This window comes from Mandrillus leucophaeus, unplaced genomic scaffold, assembly GCF_000951045.1.
Source record: "Mandrillus leucophaeus isolate KB7577 unplaced genomic scaffold, Mleu.le_1.0 Scaffold1312, whole genome shotgun sequence".
Lineage (NCBI taxonomy): Eukaryota > Metazoa > Chordata > Mammalia > Primates > Cercopithecidae > Mandrillus > Mandrillus leucophaeus.
In genome coordinates, this window is record NW_012101269.1 from 475,918 (window position 1) to 496,403 (window position 20,486).

At 36.6% G+C, this 20,486-nt stretch overlaps 2 protein-coding genes across 4 annotated transcripts in view; one reads left to right on the forward strand and one right to left on the reverse strand.

Annotated features, from left to right (window-relative positions):
• RGS5 (regulator of G-protein signaling 5) overlaps window positions 1–8,322 on the reverse strand; it is a 172,473-nt gene extending 164,151 nt beyond the window's left edge. The window contains exon 1 of the mRNA XM_011972884.1: window positions 8,191–8,322. The gene's annotated coding sequence lies outside the window, so the exon portion shown is untranslated. The remainder of the gene's footprint in view (window positions 1–8,190) is intronic.
• A 148-nt stretch (window positions 8,323–8,470) lies between these two features.
• NUF2 (NUF2, NDC80 kinetochore complex component) overlaps window positions 8,471–20,486 on the forward strand; it is a 30,771-nt gene continuing 18,755 nt past the window's right edge. Inside the window, exons 1-6 of one of the 3 annotated variants that reach the window (XM_011972888.1) lie at window positions 8,506–8,781; window positions 9,442–9,671; window positions 12,648–12,790; window positions 14,114–14,188; window positions 14,864–14,940; window positions 15,479–15,540. In XM_011972888.1, coding sequence (XP_011828278.1) covers window positions 12,668–12,790; window positions 14,114–14,188; window positions 14,864–14,940; window positions 15,479–15,540 — 337 coding nt within the window. In that variant the 5' untranslated portion in view covers window positions 8,506–8,781; window positions 9,442–9,671; window positions 12,648–12,667. Of the gene's footprint in view, window positions 8,782–9,441; window positions 9,672–12,647; window positions 12,791–14,113; window positions 14,189–14,863; window positions 14,941–15,478; window positions 15,541–20,486 lie in introns of all 3 variants that reach the window. The other 2 variants (XM_011972886.1, XM_011972887.1) reach the window with 2 other exon arrangements.

The following is a 20,486-nucleotide window of genomic DNA, read 5'->3' on the forward strand; positions in this document are numbered from 1 at the left end:
GAAGAAAACTGAGAACTTTATTCTTTCTTTGGAGTGACAGGTTCTAGGAAAGGTATGGGAGAGACCCTAGAGGCTGCCAGAAGAATGAAAGAGTCAGGAATGAGAAAATACATATGTAGGACATCTCTGAAGGCCTAGAAGGTCTGTGTGAGACTGCCAACCCACCCAAAGGCTTATCGAGGGAGAGAGACATATAATCCCTTGAACAACAAAGCATAGCAAAGACATCCAAAGTATCCAATCAACTAAATCCTTCCCCAAGGAACTGAGGAACCCTTCACAGGTCTATGTATTCTGTGTTGTACTGTAGGGAAGTGGTAGAATAGTAGGTATCCAGGCATACAATCCTTTCTAGAAGGATTCAGGGATAAAATCTGTAGAACATAAAAAGAGTCTGCTGCACAGATTACAAAAATTAGCACTGCCTCCTCAGTGTAAGGGTTTGAGATTAGGAAGCACAGTAGAGGAGCTAGGCACAGAGCTTCTAACATTAATTACTTGGGCTCAACTTTTGTCTTTCTGGTTTCCTAGATATATGACCTTGAGCTAGTTGTTCCAGTCTTCTTAAAGTAAATATGATATATGTGTATATGTGTGTATGTGTGTGTGTGTTTATAAATGGAATGGGAAGAGAAACTACTTCATGCAGTTGTTGTGATAATTAAATAAGGTAATACATGGAGAAGACCTGGCACCTGGTACATCTTCTGTAAATATGCACTATCATTATTATAAAATATTGTATAAAAGGTGAATAAATGTAAATTATCTTAACAGATTGTCCTAGGAACAATATTCAGGTATTAATTTTGAATATATATGGTCAACCTATGTTTGCCAGGTTGAATTTGCTGAATGAAGAGTAAAGAAAAACTGGCAGGTGATTTTTCCAAAGACTAAAGATGAAATGAGATAATATTACTTGGTACTTATATAGAAATGCATAGACTCAGACCCCTTTTTGAGAAAACAGGATTAGAAAAAGATGTAGAGAACTTACAAGCGATTTTCTCCTAAGGGTCCATATTAGAAAATTTACTCTAGACAATATAAATCACTATCATAAAGAATTCATGAGAATGATAACATGGCACCAGAACTGTGACAAAACACCAACGAAACAAAACAAAACAACAACAACAACAAAGAAACCTACTTATCCCCAAACTTTTCTGATTTGTGAGTTATTATGGGTTTCATTTTTTAAAAATTCCCCTTCTGCTATGGCATGAATGTTTGTGTCTCCCCAAAATTCGTATTTTGAAATTCCAACTCCCAAGGTGGTATTAGGAGGTGGGGCCTCTGAGAAATGATTAATTCATGACGGGAGGCTTCATGAATGGGACTAGTGCCCTTAAAAAAGAGGTCCAACAAAGCTCATTCATGCCTTCCATTATGCAAGGGCACAGCTAGAAGATGTCATGTATGAACCAGAAAGCAAGCCCTCACCAGATATCAAATCTGCCAGAGTCTTGATTTTTCTAGCCTCCAGAACTGTGAAAAATACATTTCTGTTGCTTATAAGGTACCCAGTTTGTGGTAGCTTGTTAAAGCAGCCTGAATGAACTAAGACATCCTTCTAAAATGTGTTATAACTGACTAATTTAAAAATTAGAGTACAATCACTGCTCGGGTGACAGGTGCAATAAAATCTCAGAAATCACTAATAAAGTCTCAATCATGTAACCAAAAACTACCTATACTCCAAAAACTATTCAAATAAAAAAATTAGAATACATTAATATGAGTATTTTTCCTGAGAATCTCATTAACTACTTTAACTGAAAAATAACACTGGATATTGTAATACGAATATTAAAAATATCCAGAATATAAAAATTGAATTTCGGCTGGGTAAGTTGGCTCATTCCTGTAATTCCAGCACTTTGGGAGGCCAAGACAGGAGGACTGCCTGAGGCCAGAAGTTCGAGATCAGCCTGGCCAACATAGTGAGACCCCATCTCTGCAAAAGAAAACTGAATTTTAAAAAGTCACATTGAACAAAAATTTTGAAGAATATTTAATTTGTTTCAGCTGATAATTCCCAAGATTCTCTATATTAACTATATTAAAATAATAGAACTTGCTGGGAAAGTTGGGAAAATGATACTAGAGAGGTTAGAGTATAATATAGCAACTTTTTGCTTCCTCAGATCTTATTTGGAGCTCATCACAAATTAGCAAAGAATAGGTACTTTATAGTTCCAAACTAAGAATTCCATGTGAGTCCTTAACAAAGATACTGTATTACAAATGCACAGCTCAGTTCTCAAATCCACTAAAAAAGATGAACACAGCTGAGAAGTCAAGTGGATTAACAGGCTTGTAATGATTAAAGGGTAATAAAAAGCAGATAGCTATTTTGAATTCAATGCTATTTTTCTTCTTAAGCCTGGGCTCTAAACATGTATTCTAATGCCAATAAATTTAGAATCTATTTTTTTTTTATCCAGAACATTGTGTTCAATGTTTATCACTCTAATTTACTTATATAAAAGAAAATAAAACTTTCAAAATATGTAAGGTTAACATTAATGCAACAGCGCCACCCAGTGAATATGCTGTATATTCAAAAGTGTTACTAGAATTTACTGTTTTCTTTAAATACTAACGTGTACTTTCAAAATATCTATGGCCTCAACCATTTATATAAAATTATACACTACAATACTAACTCAAAAATATATAAAAGCACTATGCATTTTTACTTTTCCATTTATAACTACAGCTAAGATGTGCTTTCTGATACTTGTGATTAAAAGGTTTTGCATATTAAATGCTACCTATGTCAGCAAGCTAGAAATGTTGGCCGATAGCAGAGACGTATCATTATTTCCTCTCGTATGAAATGTTAGGCAGGTATAAAACAATGGCACTTGTTTGCTTTTGTAGATTTTGTATATATCTCATCAAAGATTTTCTGTCTCATGCCCTTACTATAAAATGTGTGTTCATAATTTCACTTCATCTTGCTATTACTATTCCTAATTCATATAAGTGAATTGAATGATGGCATCAATAATACAATCACAGAATTTGTAAACCAATCAATAATGTAATGTGGTGCTTCAGCACAGGAGTTTGAGGCTGCAGTAAGCCATGATGACACCAGCCTGGGCAACAGACTGAGACCCTGTCTCAAAAAAAAAGCTAATATGATATAATATCAGATAGCATTTTAATATTCTACTCTATAGTGACTAGAACATAGTTGGAGTATTGCTTTTTGTATTAAGTCCATATAAATCTACTAGAACACTTTTTATGTCATCTTTTTATTTCTCATGAAATAGAAATACATTGGAGGAAAAGGCAAAAGGAACTAAAATATATTCAACAAAATGAACATTTCTTTTTCACTCTAACCTGCTAGTTTCCCTCCTCAGAGGCTACTACTATTACTTTGTTAGATGCATCATGTCTCAAAAGGAGTTCAGTTCAACAACAAACACTGATTGGGTGTGCAGTTTGTACCAGGCATGGTGTTGGGCATTAGAACATCAAAGGTCGTTAAGAACCAGACCTGTGTGATAGTGGAGACAGGCACAAAACAGATCATTTCAATATAACATACACTTTTATTTTTTTAAGTATGCAAAGAATCCATCTCAGACCTCTCTTCTTGAGTTTCAGAATCATTCATCCAATTGCCGTGTATCTGGACATGGTATGTTTCACAGGCATGTTAAGCTAGACATGTTCAAAACTGAATCACCAGTTACCTCCCAACTGAGTCTGCCTCTATGTTACCTAAATCAGAGACTGGCATCCCATTTATCTGGGTACTCAAGCCAGAAAATTTCATTTGTACTTATCAAGCATCTCCAGCATATAAAGATTTGTGCTAAGCTGTGAATACATGACAGCAAATGGCGTAGTCCCTGTCTTCACTAAAGCTTGTTGAAACTCTGTCCTTGATTTATCCCATTTCTGCCCTCACAATTCAGCCAGTCACCAAGTTTTGCCATTTCTACTTCCTAAAATTCTTCTGAGATCTATTTCTACCCACACTGGCAATGCCCCAGTATAAACTGCCATCTTTCTTTCCCTGGTTTACTACAATTATCTCCTAACTGGTTTCCTTCTTGCTGGTATTGCCACCCTTTGAGTTCTTTTTCTCAGAGTAGCGATTCATCATTTAAATACTAACCTAATCATGTTGATACCATTCAAAGGTACTATTAGCCTTAAGAAGGAGTCCAAAGTTTGTTACATCATCACTAATGCTCTTCATGATCTGGTCCCTATTTACCTCTCCACCCCTGTCTAGAATCTCTGTTTCTAGACTGTGTTCTTCTTCATAAACATTGTTAGCCTCTATCTAGAACACTTGTCTTTTACCCTTTCAATTCCTAGCTATTCTCAAGCATGGAGCCAGTAAGACTGAACTGCCTTTTTTTTTATTTTTATTTTTTTTTTCCCTATGAGAATGTAAACTCTGTCAGGAAATTATTAGATTGGTTATTGCCATATTTGCTTTTTCATTATTACATTTCCAGTATCTAGCTTAGTATCTAGCATAAAATAAGGGTTCAATGAATATTTTCTGAATGAATCCATGAATGTCAAGAAAGCAGAGAAAAATCAACTAACTCAGACTATGGAATAAGGAAAGGCTTCTTAGAAGAACCCTAAAAAATTAGTAAGGATAAAGAAGAGTCAGCCAAAGAAAATAAAGACAGTCCAGACAAAGTCAACAAGAATGTGAAAGGTCTCAGGTGTAAAGCAGCCTCATGAATGCGAAGTGGGTAGGATGGGAGATGGTACTGGGGAAACAAGACTGGGAAGGAAAAGAGTGGCAAGATGATGAAGACCCTAACATACCAGGCCATGGAGGTGGACTATCTTGAAGGTGACCGTGGAGGGAGATCAGAAATTTAAGGAGGCAAGTGAAATAGATTTACATTTGAGTCTGGTCATTCTGGCTGATACTTACAAGATGGATTTGGTGGTGCAGGTGGGGGTGGTAGTAGTTACAGCTGGAGGCAGTGAGATGAGATAGAATTGGGAGTACAAATGAAAGCAAAGGACAAATTAGAGTTTGAAGGGCTCATGAGTCTCCCAAATGTCTGAACTTCAAGGAAGAGGTTAGGAATAGCAGTAGTTTTAGAATCCATGAGCAAATAGGTTAAAACAATGAGTGGATAGTCCTCACAGGGAAGACACAGACAGAAAACAACTCAAGGTTGGAACTTTGGGAAATACTATTTAATGGGCAGGCAGAGAAAAAAAAGACCCCCAAGAAGCATGAGACAGGTAGAAAAAGATGGGAAAAATGCAAAAGGAGTTTCAAGGAGGGTTTGATCAATGACACCAAATGCAGAAAAGAGGTCTAGAACAAGAAACAGTGGTCATACATTAGTGGAGGAAGTACGTTACATTTTCTGAGACAGACAAATAAGACAGGTGGCTATATGTGGCATTGACAGACGTGGAGAGGGAGGAAGTTATATATTGTATGATGGCTTTAATTTTCTCAGTTAACTGGGAAAAAAGTATTGGAATTGTCTGTGGCCCCTACGGAATCTCTATTCATAAGAATAGAGATTCTGATGGCAAGTAGAGTGTAGGACCCAATCAGTATTTCACCTATTTCTACATTAGACCAAGTGTGTCAACTTTTTGTCCCTATTGATCTGTTAAACAAAGTAGATATAACAATTTGGAAACCCTGTCACTTAAAAAAAGAGATTTGTTTAAAGCACTAGATATCACAGCATCATCACTTGCATTAAAGATAAAGTCCTAGCTGCAGGCTGCCATGGTCTCTTTGGAACACCCCCCATCTTGTCACTCAAAGGTCCACTCAGTCCTGATAGGTCTGTCATCCAGAATTTAAAGTGCAGTCTAGAAAAGGAACATGAAATTAAAATTAGAAAGGCAATAGACACAACAAATTGCAGATGCATACGAATGTGTTATGTGCTTGAAACATACCTTTAAGACTACTCTGGTCACTTTCTATTAAAGAGAGGAATTTAGGCTGGGAAGAGGAATGAGGAAAGGGTAAAGTTTGTGAGAAATCACTGAAAGTTACAGGAAAGGGAAATTACTGATGATAAATTAAGGGCTTGTCAGGAATCAGGGAAAGAGCTGAAGATAGAGACTGACAATCTGTCATATGTCACTTTGTGTCATTTTCTCCAGTGTTTCCAGTTAAGGATTTATAGACAAGACTCAGGGACAAGATTTTGACAGGCACCTGGGTCAGAAGCATCAGACACAGGAAGTTTGGATGCTGATAAACCATGCAGACTAGGCTGTGAAGGGAGGTATTAGCAGGAGGGCTGACAGGGAAAATGAAATAGAAGGGCAAATGTAGCACATGTGAGGGTATAAAATTATGATGCTACAATCAGAAAGAACACTGAAGTTTTCTGCAATTGTCAGTGTTTTTATAGGTGATAACAAAACTCTTAGACTAATGTCTAGGGTGAGAATTCTGATGTTCCACCTTCTACCTTACACTGACCAGTATCAGGCAACGAAAAGTTTTTAAAAGTCAGATTTAACCTTCTAATTAAATTAATTTGAATAAACATTCATTTTTTAAACAAATAATATACTTCTAATATAACTATTTATCACATCAATAGTAATATTAACCCCCAAATAAACAATATTTATTGTCGATACAACAAAATCGTCATCTTGCTCTTTTCTTCCTTTGCCTCATTTTTCTCTTTCTCCAAGTTCCATTCTAATCTTGGCTTTCACATAAATCGCTTGGTTTTTTTGTCTCGATTCTCAACAACAACTTAGACATTTGTTAAGCACTTGCCACTTGCAAGATACTTTACTAGGGACCATGTATAAATAATAACAGTCAAAATAACAGCTAATATTTATCAAGTACTCATAATTTTGCCGAGCACTTAATTAAGCACTCTACGGGAACTAATTCACTTAATCTTCATGATACCCTATAAAGTAGAACTGTTATCCCTATTTTAAAGATGCAAAAACCAGCTCAGTTAGGTTAAATAGCTCGCCTAAGTCCACCTGGGTAGTAAATGGTGTAATCAGGGATTTCAATCCAACTCCCTCTGACCGTAGAGATGTGCTCTCAGTCACTACACTATGGTTCCCTTCCCTGCCTCTAAGGACATATGATTTGGTGGAAGTTATGCACGTATAAGTAATCACTTTGATTTGGCAAGTGTCAACGAGACAGGTCTCTTTTTTCTGCTTTCCTCACTGACTCTAATATTTTTTAAAAATCTATTTTCTTAACCTCCTTTTGAGTCTTACTAGATTGCGACTTTGAGACTTATATCAGTAAATAGACATTGAAAGGAAAGACAAAAGCCCTGAACTAATGAATATGAAATGTATTTTTATTTAAAATTGGTATAGACTTCACTATCAGTAGGTTTAGTCCTTCAACCCACAGGACAAAGGACCGGTATTTGTGTCTACATTCAACACAACCTTTCTAGCACTTTTTTCACATAATTCAGTTGAGGTTCCCTATCCAACACACGACTGTCACCAGATGATGCTCTACCCTGTGACCAGATATAAGTTTTATTACGTCCTCTCATGTCCCAAACCTCAATAAAACTTAATGGCTTTCTCCCCTGACAACTAGGCCTGCCGTGGTTTCCTAACTTGTATTAAGTGCAGTGTTTCCACTCTTGCCAAAACAAACAAAATACCATGTAAAAAAATACAGATTTCAGGGTCCCTTATCTGAAGAATGCAACTCACTCAGGAATGTGCAAGTTTGGGGAACAGTTCAGTGGTGGAAAGCACCTGATGTTCCTGGCTCCTCCTGAGGGCTGATCGAAGAGGGAGAAGCTAAAATCAGGAGACCTGGTTTCTACTTTAGACAGTACCACCTACTGTATAACTTCTAACAAATCACTTCTCACTGAGTCCAGTTTTCTTGTCTGTAAAAGCGAGAGGATTTGACCAGATGAATGTTACGTTCCTTCCACCTCTTGAAGTCGTGCTTATGAGCACAGAGTCAGAGGATGTGTATTCATATCCAAGCTATGCTACTTGTGCGCAGATAACTGCATTCTCTGATTCAGAGCCCTCACCTGAGGGGATGATAGTATCTCTCCACTCTCCCTTTTCTCCCCTTTAATGAAATCTAAATGAGATGATGCTTATAAACATCTAACAGAACCCGGCACATAATCAATGTTCAACAAATTATTATTACTCTGGAATTCTATAAATTACCTCTGCACTTCCTCCCTTGTCACCCTGAACTTAGTGAAGTTTCCTCCACTTGGTTTTGCTCTTCAACTCGGACCCCGAAAACGCGCTCAACGCCGGCGGAAGTCACGCTGAGCTGGGCTATATATGCTCAACCCCGGTCTCTTCCCCGAAACCGCGGCGCTTCCACTTCCCTCAGTCCGAGGTTCCGACTCGGCGCCAGCTCCGCGAGCAATGGTTCCGCGATGCGCCCTGCCGCTTCCATGACAACTCCAGCCCCACCTGCCTGGCGTCTCTTGAGCCCAACCGGCATCCGTCGCGGTTGGACGTGGGCTTGCCGGAACGGGGCGGGACTTCCAGTAGGAGGCGGCAAGTTTGAAAAGTGACAACGGTCGACGTTTGCTGATTTTTTACTTTGCTTGTAGCTGCTCCTCGAACTCGCCGCCTTCCTGTCGGCGGCCGGCACTGTAGGTGAGCGCGAGAGGACGGAGGAAGGAAGCCTGCGGACACCTTCGCCATCCCAAGGCGCGTGCAGGTGTCGGGACGCAGGGCCTGGCGGTGTTTTTGTTGTGCTCAGCGGTGTGGGAGGAGGCGGAAGAAACCAGCGCCTGGGAGGTGAGGGGCAGGCCCATCGTTACTTTTTATTTGATTTTAGTCCCAGAAACAACCAGAGTTCAGTTCCTACGAAACTAATGGGTGTTTTCTGGTGCAGCATAGACCAAAGAAGACGAGCTTGAGCTGAAATTGTTCAACTTAGGCATACATTTATGTGTGATTTTTGGAAAGGTGGTGGTGATGTGGCTTATTTGGCCGCAGATGCTTGTCAGCTTTTTACACATCTCCGTTGCCAAACGTTTCTTAACCAAATCCAAAACCATGAATGAAAGGACAAAAATATCACTCTCAATGCAACTTTCAAAATTCAAAGGAAGAGAGCAGCGTATATATAGCACTACGCATGCGTAACGCGATCATTTTTTGCCTTTAAAAGTTCAAGGAACATTTTACTTAATTCATTGAAGTTGGGAGTCATTTCTGTTTATTTTTGTTTAATCTCTGCCTCCTGGAACTGTGATGTCCCCAAATAGTTTATTTTAACGAAATAAAATGTGTAAAATTTAACAGATAATACTTTTAGTACGTACTCTGCTCAGCATCGTGGTGCTGCAAATAAATGAGAAACCAGAGGAATAATTAGCAGTTAATCTCCGCTACTCGTTAGACAGAGTATTACTGCGTATATATTAAGTCATTTATATACTTTATCCCACCCAGGAGCTCAAACTGTGTAGTTGGAAAGTGTCTTTCTTCATCTCTCGTTAATGAATAAATTGTAACTGAAATGGTACTCCGAAAGAATGATAGAATTTGGATATTGGAGGAGGTTCCAAAAGGAAATACTGGAAGTTTGGGAAAGTTAGGAGACTAACTTGGAGCACAAATTTCATTCAATTATTAAAGGTTTTGGAAGCCTAGCAGAAAAATTTGAATTTGATGTGGGTAAGGTAATTGAAGTATTTTCGTACAAATATTATATGATGCATTAAGTGTTTTTATAAGGATTAATCTGATAGTAGAGTGCCAAATATTAGAGAAGAGAGGAACGAGTGATAATAATTTTGAAGATACTTTACACCTATGCTTTCTATTGCAATATTCTGTAATTCAGATGCAGGTTTTTTGGAAAAGTGACTTTTTCTGAAGTCTTTCTTTGGTCCAGTCCTTTTATGAACAACCTCTAAGTCTATGACTTACATGAAAATGTAGAATGCATATTTATGCCGAAGGGGACATCTAATATGTGATGCATCAGAATCTGGATTCCAAAAGATCCCAGCTTTATGGCCTGGCAAGGTAGCTCATGCTTGTATCCCAGCACTTTGGGAGGTTGAGGTGGGAGGATCACTTGAGCCCAGGAGTTCAAGACTAGACTGGGCAACATAGACCCCATCTCCACACACACGCAAATTAACAGGGCGTGGTGGTGTGTGCCTGCTGTAGTCCTGGCTACTTGGGAGGCTGAGGCAGGAGGATAGCTTGAACCTGGGAGGTCGAGGCTGCAGTGAGCTGTCATTGTGCCACACTGCACTCCAGCTTGGGTGACAAACTGAGACCCTGCCTCAAAGAAAAAAAAATTAGACAAAAGGTCCTAGCTCTAACAGGAAAGCTTGCAATCATGAAATTTAATGGTAGAAAGTACAAATTCTTGCTTAAGGTTCAAATGATCAGTTTATACAACAAGAACACAAGTGACCCAGCAGATGTGACCAAAAAAGAGGAAAAGGGGGGAAAAAAAGAACAGGGAGAAGCCGTCTTGATACAAGACGGTCATGGTGAAGTTCTTGGAGTTTCAGTTGATCAACAAGTGCTACAGCAGAGGCCATTAATACTGTGCCCTAGACAGACCATGTCGTGTTCAGTTTGGGCACTACATTTTAAGAAGACATTTACAAAATAGTGTGTGTTACAGGAAGATGAATAAGATGGTAGTTTCTAAAACAATGTTGTTATAAGGAGTATTTTAAAGTTACATATAGCCAAACATAAACAAATTATACTTACTTTAAAGAAGGGAGGGCTTAGCAGAGGTGTAATAGCTTTCTTCACATTTTTGAAAATGGTGTCATGTAAACGGAGATTAATATATTCTATTTAGTTGCAGTGACTGGACCGGGAGGTAAAATTACAACAAAATATATTTCCACACACTGTAAGGAAGAGTTATTTAATTTGGAATCATAATAAAGTGGGAAAAAGTTGCATTGAGAGTGAATTCTGTGATGATGTCACATGTTCAAGCTGAATTGGGAAGTTATTTGTTAATCGTTTTTTAGAATGGCTTCCATTTATTAGAGGTTAGGCAAGTTGCCAAAGCTCCCCTTTTTAACCCTAAAATTCTGAAAAACATTAGGAGCCTAAAGAAATAGATTCTCAGAATTGTGGGCCATTTCAATGTGTTTGCAAAATTGAATATATTCACATTGGGTCTCTAAGATCATTTTGCTTCACTGGAGAGTAGGGGATCTGAAGGTAACACAACAGGTATTTAAGGGAGTGGCTGAGCAGTGGCTGCTATTGCTGCTCATTTCCCTCTTGCTGTTACTACTGCTATTTTTGTGGTTACAGGGAGAGATACGAAGAAAATGAAAAGATCCTGGAATCTCACAATGTAGTGTCAGAGTTCTTTAAACATAGTTTTGGTACGTTGCAACTAGTATCATAACAGGGTTAAATGCAAGGCTCTAGGACAAGGGTTTCTTTCTTTCTTTCTTTCTTTCTTTCTTTCTTTCTTTCTTCCTCCCTTCACTTCCCTCCCCTTGCCTCCCCTTCCCTCCCCTCCCCTTTCCTTCCCTTTCCTTTTCAACACAGGGTCTCTATCACCTGGGCTGGAGTGCAGTGGTGCAATCTCTGCTCACTGCAACCTCTACTTCCCAGTCTCAAGTGATCCTCCCACCTCAGACTCCCAAGTAGCTGGGACTATAGGCATAGGCCACCATGCCTGACTAATTTTTAGGTTTTTTGTAGAGATAGGGTTTCATCATGTTGCCCAGGCTGGTCTTAAACTCCTGGGCTCAAGCGATCCACCTGCTTTGGTCCCCCTCAAAGTGCTGAGATTACAGGTACAAGGTTTTTTAACATCAGCATTTATTGACCTTTTGAACTGGATAATTCTTTGCTGTGGGGGGCCACCCTATACATCACAGGACGTTTGGCAGCATCCCTGGTCTTTACCCACTAGATTCTAGTGGCACCCACACTCCAGGGCTGACAACCAAAAATGTCTCCAGCCGTTGCCAGATGTGCCCTTGAGGATAAAGTTAGAGAACTACTACTCTAGGGGGACACAGATAGGAATAACTCACTACGTGAAGACATTAGGAGATATGGTTTTTCGTTTTCTTGAAGTTCTCACTCTGGTGATAGGAATTGCTACCAATTATATAATCTATTCTTATTCAGTTGTTTTTCTCTCTTCTGTTTGCATCCACAACCTGATTAGCCATCTCACTATATATGTATTGAATAGGATGTCAAAACTGAATACAATTTTTTATGCCCTATATTACTGTTGTTTATATATGGCTTCTGCTGATAATGTTGCCTATATGCCTTGCTTTGAGAATTAATTATTAGGATTGGTCTTGTTAAGCTCCTTGGCCCTCATATGTAAAAGAAAAGCACATGGTTCCCATCTATGTATTCAACCAAAGTCCTCCTTCCCAAATGTGTTTTTCTCTTCCTACAAAAGAGAACAACACTAGGAAAATTAGTAGAAAATAACTGTGTCACCTTAGAATAAAAGTAATTTGAGGATACATATATAAATACTTGTCTTTATTTTACTAAGATATTTGATGATAGTTAACACTACTATGAATAGTTCAACTTTGGCTCGTTCATTTTGTCCTTATATTTATTAGTTTCCAGATAATGAGAGCTACTGATTATGTGATATTTCTAATATTTTTTTCTTCCTTCAGATTAACAGGAAACTTCCAAGATGGAAACTTTGTCTTTCCCTAGATACAATGTAGCTGAGATTGTGATTCATATTCGCAATAAGATCTTAACAGGAGCTGATGGTAAAAACCTCACCAAGAATGATCTTTATCCAAATCCAAAGGTAAAAGGTGGTTATGTTTGCATGTGGATAATGGTATTTAAGAAAAAAGTAAGCTACTAGGTCTGTAGTGTGGCAAGAAAGGGATATGCCCTCCTATTTGATGGAGATCATTTTCATCGAGAGAGAATCTCTCACCTAGCGTAATTTAAAAATAACACCAAGTTTATATGTGTGGTGACTTCTACATTCCCATTAGGATTCAACTCTTTAATATAGTCGTTTTCTTTTAAAAAAAACAAACAAAAAAACAGCTTCTAAAACATATTAAAGTATATTCAATTTTTTATTATTATTGGAATGGTGGTCTGAGAGTATCATTTATTGGTAGGGGTTGAAGGAACTTATTCCAAGTGGTTTTCAACCACAAAAAAATGCTTAGAAATAATCCTCTTTGGAAGCTTACAGATTAATTTTCATGCATTATGCCCCAGGGGGAATTGACTTGTTTTCACAGGTACTGTTTTTTCTATCTTTAGTTATTAAATACAAAGTGAACTATTTATGTGTCACAGAAAATCCCAAAGTCTCCTTCCAGTTTCTTGTGTTGGACTTGAAGTGATAACATAGTAAAACCTGGTTTAATGATGTAGAACTCAAACTTTCTGACATCGCTACCCCCTTTGATTCTTGAAAATGGAAGAAATACTTTTAGAATAACTGATGTCTTCAAACTGAGTAAATTCAGCTTTCTTAAAAGATTACCACGTTTTCCCTATATTTCTCGTCTTTCTGCTCACCTAATACAGTTGTATTACTACATGGATCAGAACAGATTAACATGCCTGCATTTAGGAACTGCTGTTTTAGAAGATCCAATTTTTAAAATCATATATAACCCTATTACATTTATACCTCCTGATCAAAGGTTCCCTTAAACTTCACATCTAAGGAAACCTTAATATCTGGGCAGCAAACAAGGTTTCCTGTGTTCTTTAAAACACACACACACACACACACACACACACACATTTTCAATGTGCCGTTATTTCTGCCACATGCCTGACAACCTGTTCTGAAAGACTAACTCTTCTTCCATTTCCTAAGGTGGATTGGGTTGCTTGGATTGGATTTGGATATACCTGCTCTCTCGTTCTTAAACAGCTGATCCCTTGACCACTTATGTATGAGCAAACTAAGCATCTTGTGTTAAATTTGGAAAAATTAAGGAGTATTTCAAGGGAAATGAAGTAATTTTGTTGCCTTTTTCTTCTTTGCTTTCATTGACTATAATATTGTATGGTAATGATGATAGTATGAGTTTATCATCATTATGATAAACTTTAGAGTTATGCATCAGAATATTCAAAGTTGTTTTTGCTGTAGCCTGAAGTCTTGCACATGATCTACATGAGAGCCTTACAAATAGTATATGGAATTCGACTGGAGCATTTTTACATGGTGAGTTTAAGATGAGGCAAAATTATGGGGTTTTTTTTTTTTGTTCGTTTGTTTTTTTGTTTTTTTGTTTTGCTGCAGTTCTGCTTACAATGCATACTGGCTTTTATGATGGGAAGTTATTGACTTTATTTTTAACAAATTAAAAGACATAGAAAATTAGTGTCAGTTACATTGGGATCTTATGCATAATAATGGTTTATATCCATAGCTTTAGTAAGATGAAAACCATAGTAGAAGACTTAAATGACACAGATTATTGATGCTTTGCAGTTGTTACAAATTTATAGATTTGTCTTCAGAGACTATAATAAACAATAGCTATGTCTTCATATTGTTCTCTTCTCAGGAAGAACTCCCAAATTAGAGCAGAAGATATGCAGTAAGATTGAAACAATTGAAATGAGGCAACTGAGCTTTTAGCAAATTGAGTATTTGCATAGTACCTGATATTTAGTAAATGCTAACCTTATTCCATTTTAAAAATTCATTTAAAAATCTTTATTAAGCACCTACTATGAACCTAGCATTAATAATAATGAAAACTCTGTATTTATACTAGAATATGTATTAAGGTCTTTAATGATAATAAGTTAATATATTTTGATCTTAGCTGAAGATTTTTCTCATTTTGTCTAATCAATGTGTACGGTTGATTTTGTGGTTTATTGCATTTAGATGCCAGTGAACTCTGAAGTCATGTATCCACATTTAATGGAAGGCTTCTTACCATTCAGCAATTTAGTTACTCATCTGTGAGTAAAGAGTGATTTTATTGTCTTAGTCTACATTCATATTTATATTGCATTATGTTTTCTTAAAGACATAATTTTCTTTGGGAAGGAATACCTACTATGTTCCTCTTCATTTCATCCCATATACATTCAAAATTTCAAAATTGTAGACTGCCACCAAACAGAACTGCCTCCAACTGTGCCACTTTCTCAGCATATTTTCAGTTGAACTTGTAAGATAGTGTAAGTCTAAAATTGTTTACCATCTTTGTGAAGAGGTTTGAGTTCTTAAAAGAGTCTTAGTGTCACCAAGTTTATGTACTGTTTATTAGAATCTATAACTATACTTTAGTATTGCATGACTATGTGATTAATATACAGAAAAAATAGATTTCAGTGCTTTAGGGTTATACATTATAGTAGACTTCTGGCTTCATCCCCTGACCTTAAGAAGTATATCCAGAAATCTCTTTCTGAGAATAAGATGTTTATATCCTATGGCTTAGTATTTAATGTGCAAAATACTTTTCAATAGTCTTTTTTGTACTTCATCTTCAAGGGACTCATTTTTGCCCATCTGTCGGGTGAATGACTTTGAGACTGCTGATATTCTATGTCCAAGTAAGTGAGAATTCAAAACAATTTTAATATCTGGCTTCAATCTACCATTTCACCTTCACCTTTCCATCAGTAAATGTAAAAAAAAAAAAGAAAAACAACTTCAAGGAAATTGCCTTTAAAAAGTATATCCCATTTTTCAATATGAATTTTTAATGTCATGTTGGATTTTTTTTTTCCTTTTAAGAGCCACAGAAAAGCTGTTTTTCTGATTTTTTAGAAACTCTTTCCATTTAAAAAGTGTTCTATAAATTTGGGAATATGAGTACAAACAATATGTCATTGTGGTAGGTAATAACATCTTCCCTCTCATTTTTGTCATTAATAATTTGTTTCTTTATTCTTTTTTTTTTTTCCCTAACCAGTCTGGTTTTCAGCTTATCACTTTTCAAAGAACCACCTTTTGACTTAATTGACTTTTCTATATTATATGTCTTTTTATTATTATTGAATTTTGAACTTATTGTTATTCTTTCTTCATGGTTATTTTGGGTTTCATTTACTCTTTTTTTTCTAGTTTTTTTTTTTAAGGCAGTAAGCCGAGTCCATTAATTAGATACCTTTCTTCTTTCCTAATGAGTATGTATTGCTGTAAATTTACCTCTAGCGCTGCTTTAGCTGCATCCCCCAAACCTTGATATGTTGTATTTTCATTTTTATTAGGTTCAAGATATTTTCTAATTTCCCTTTTGATTTCTTTTTTTTCATGTACGGGTTATTTATAAGTGTGTTGGCTACTTTCCAAATATTTGGGGATTTTCCCACATTTTTTTCTGTTACTGATTTTTAAGTTATTTCTTTTGTGATCAGAGAATATACTTTGTATCATTTGAATCCATTTAGATGTATTCAGACTTATTTTATGACCCAGAATATGGTCTGTATTTGTTGACTATGGTGGTTGTAATAAATTACCACAAACTTGGTGACTTAAGATAACATACATTTATTCTCCTATAGTTCTAGTGGTCAGAAGTTCAAAACTGGTTTCACTGGGCCAAAACCAAGATGTTACTAAGGTTGCACTCCTTCAGATGGCTCTAGGAGAGAGTCAGTTTCTTTGCCTTTTCTAGCTTCTAGGGTTGCATTTCTCAGCTCATGACTTCTTTCTGTCTTTGAAGCCAGCAGTATAGCATATTTAAATCTCTTTCCACTTTCATGATCACATTGCTTTCTACTTTCTGTGTATAGTCCAATCTTTCTCTACTCTCCTCTTATAAGGACACTGTGATTGCATTTAGGGCCCACCTAGTTATTCTATAATAATTTTCTCATTTTCAAGATCTTTAATTATACTTATAAAGCCACTTTGCAAATAAGGTAACATGCACAAATTCCAAGGAGTAGGACCTGAACATCTTTGGTTGCTATTATTCAGCCCACCACATGGTCTACCCTTGTAAAAGTTCCATGAGCACTGTTGTTGATGAGTGGAGTGTTTTAAACATGTTAATTGGATCTAGTTGGTTAATAGCGTTGTTCAAGCCTACTGGGTCCTTACAGACTTTTTTTTGCTGGTTGTTCTATTGAACTGTTGATAGATGTTAAAATCTTCAGCTATGATTGTGAGTTTGTCTGTTTTGTCTGTTCTTTAAATTTTTGTTTTATGTACCTTGAAGCTCTAGTTTTAGAAGCATACACATTTAGAATTGCTATATCCTCTTGATGACATAGTCTTTGCTCTGAAATATACTTGATTTGATATTACCATAGCTACTTCAGGTTTTCTTTTCATTAGTGTTACCATGCCATATCATCCTTGTAACTTGTGTCTTTATATTTAAAATGGGTTTCTTGTAGACAGCATATGGTTGGGTCTTGCTTTTTAAATTCAACATCACTATCGCTGTCTTTTAATCAGTCTTAGACCATTTACATTTAATGTTATTATTGATATGATTGGGCTTAAATCCACCTTTATACTATTTGTTTTCTCTTTGTCCTGTTCTTTAGTCCTGTTCTCTCCATTTCGTGCCTTATTTTGGTTTATTAAAATAAATTTTATTTTATATAATACTATATATGAAAAAGATATTCTACCTTGTCTGTTATTGGCTTATCAGCTATATGTCTTTTTCAAATGGTATTTGCTCCAAGTTTTAGTATATATGTATATATCTTTAGCATACCATTATCTGTCTTCAAATATAGTATACCTTACAATAATATACTTTTATTTTCTCCACTACTGGTCTTTGTGCTATTGTGTCATAAATTTTACTTTTAAAGATATCATAAACCCCTTAATCAATATTAGATTTGTGTGAAACAGTTATCTTTTAAAGGATTTTCTATTTTGACATTTAAAAAATACACATAGAGGGTACAAGTGCAGATTTCTTGCATACATATATTGTGTAGTGATGAAATCTCAGCTTTTAGTGCACCCATCGCTCAAGTAGTGAACATTGTACCAAATCAGTAGTTTTCCAACCCTCATCCCTCTCCTGTCCTCCCACATTTTGGAGTCTCCAATGTCTGTTCTACTTTGTATGTCCATGTGTACCCATTGTTTAGTTCCCGCTTATAAGTGACAATGTGCAGTATTTGACTTTCTGTTTCTGAGTTATTTCACTTAGGATAGCCTCAAGTTCCAACCATATTGCTGCAAAGGACATTATCTCTTTAGTGGTTGAGTAGTGTTCTGTGGTATATGCACACCACATTTTAAAAATCTAATCCTCCAATGATTGACACAGGTTCATTTTATATGTTTGCTATTGTGAATAGTGCTACAATAAACATACAGATGCATTCATTTTTTTGATATGATTTCTTTCTTAAAGAGATTTTTTTATATGAGGAAAAATGTCTTTTATGTTAACTCACATTCTTTTAAGTACACCAAATTTCCATCTGGTATGATTTTTCTTACACATGAAGCATTTTATTTAACACTTCTTGTAGTGCTGTTAAAAAGCCTTTATTTCACTTTAATTTTTGAAAGGTATTTTTCTTGAGGCCAGGTGTAGTGACTCTCACCTGTAATCTTATCATTTTGAGAGGCCAAGGTGGGAGAATTGCTTGAGTCCGGGAGTTTGAGACCAGCCTGGGCAATATAGCAAAATCCTTTTTCTACAAAACAAACTTTAAAAATGAGCCAGGTGTGGTGATGGATACCTGTAATCCTAGCTATTCCAGCAGCTTAGATGGGAGAATAACTTGAGTCCAGGAATTTGAGACTGCAGGGAGCTATGCTATGATCATGCCACTGCATCCCAGCCTGAGCAATACAGTGAGACCCGCTTCTTTTTGAGAAGGAAAGAAAGAAAAATGGATAAATAAAAGGTATTTTTCTTAAGCACTCAGTGGATATGAAAAGTCAAGTTTTTAATCCATAGTTGGTTGTATCTGCAGATGCACAATGCACAGATATGGAGGGCTGACTATACTATGCCATTTTTTGTGTGTTTGTTTTGTTTGTTTTTTCGGGTTTTTTTGTTTTTGTTTTTGAGACGGAGTCTCACTCTGTCACCAGGCTGGTGTGCAGTGGCACAGTCTCGGCCCACTGCAACCTCCACCTCCCAGGTTCAAGTGATCCTTCTGCCTCAGCCTCTCGAGTAGCTGGGACTACAGGTGCACATAACCACACCCAGCTAATTTTTGTAGTTTTAGTAGAGAAGGGGTTTCATCATGTTGGCCAGGATGGTCTCGATCTCTTGACCTCGTGATCCACTGGCCTCGGCCTCCCAAAGTACTAGGATTACAGGTGTGAGCCACCACACCCGGCCACTGTGCCTGGTGTAAGGGACTGGTGCATTCACAGACTTGGGTTCTGTAGGCATCCTGGAACCAATATCCAGCAGATACTGAGGGACTACAACATAGAATTCTTAGTTGACAGTTTTTTCAGTGCTTTAAATATATTGCTCCATTGTCTTCTGACTCGCATTGTTTCTGATAAGTCTGTTGCTTTTCTTATCTTTGTTTCTTTCTCTATAATGTGTTTTGTTTTCCTCTGGCTGCTGCTAAGATTTTTTTTTTTTGCCTTCTAAGTTAGTTATTAGCAGTTTGAATGTAATGTGACTTTTGGTTGTTTTTTGTTTGTTTGTTTGTTTTTCTGTTCTTTCTTCCCTCCCTCTCCATCCCTGCCCCCCATTTAGGTTTGTTCACTTACTTGGATATGGTTATTGTTTTTATACAATTTGGAAAACATTCAACTATTCTGTAAAAGTTTTTTTGTCCCTTCTTTTTGTAGGATTCCAATTACACATTAGTTATGCTGCTTGATACTGTCTCTCAGCTCAGATATTGTATTCTTTTTTTTCTCTCTGGCCTTTATTTTAGATGACTTCTATTATGTCTTCAATTTCATGAATCCTTTTATTTTAGGTCTAATCTGTTATTCCTATCAGTGTAATTTTTATTTCAGGTATTTTTCAACTCTTAATTCAGATCTTTTTTAAAATATCTTTTATTTCTTCATATGGCTGATTATTTTCTCTGCCCCCTTTATTTATTTATAAAGACTGTTTTCACATTCTTATCTACTAAATCTATCATCTATTTATTTGTGTTATTTTTTAATATGTTTCTGTTGATTGATTATATTTTCTTATGGATCATGTTGTCCTTTTTGTTGGCATGTCTGGTTATTTTTAGCCCATGCCAGACATTGTGAATTTTACATTGTTAGTTGCTGGATTTTTTTTATTCCTTTAAATATTTTTGATTGTTTTCCTGGCCTCAGTAGTTTCTTCCTATTCATGAACTAATTAGTACTTAACTGAGAACTTGAGGGGATTCCTCTACAGATTTCCAGAACTCTTTCTATTTACAGCTTCCTCGTCTCAATACTCAGTTCCATAAATCCTAGTCGCTTTGGCTTCTACTAACTCTAAACTCTGTCTTCTTGATCCAGCAAGATTCACAAGTTTTATTTGTGTTCTCTTTCTCTGGAGTACAGCCTGAAAACTCTTCAGTCATAGGCTGGTGCAGTAATAGAGTTC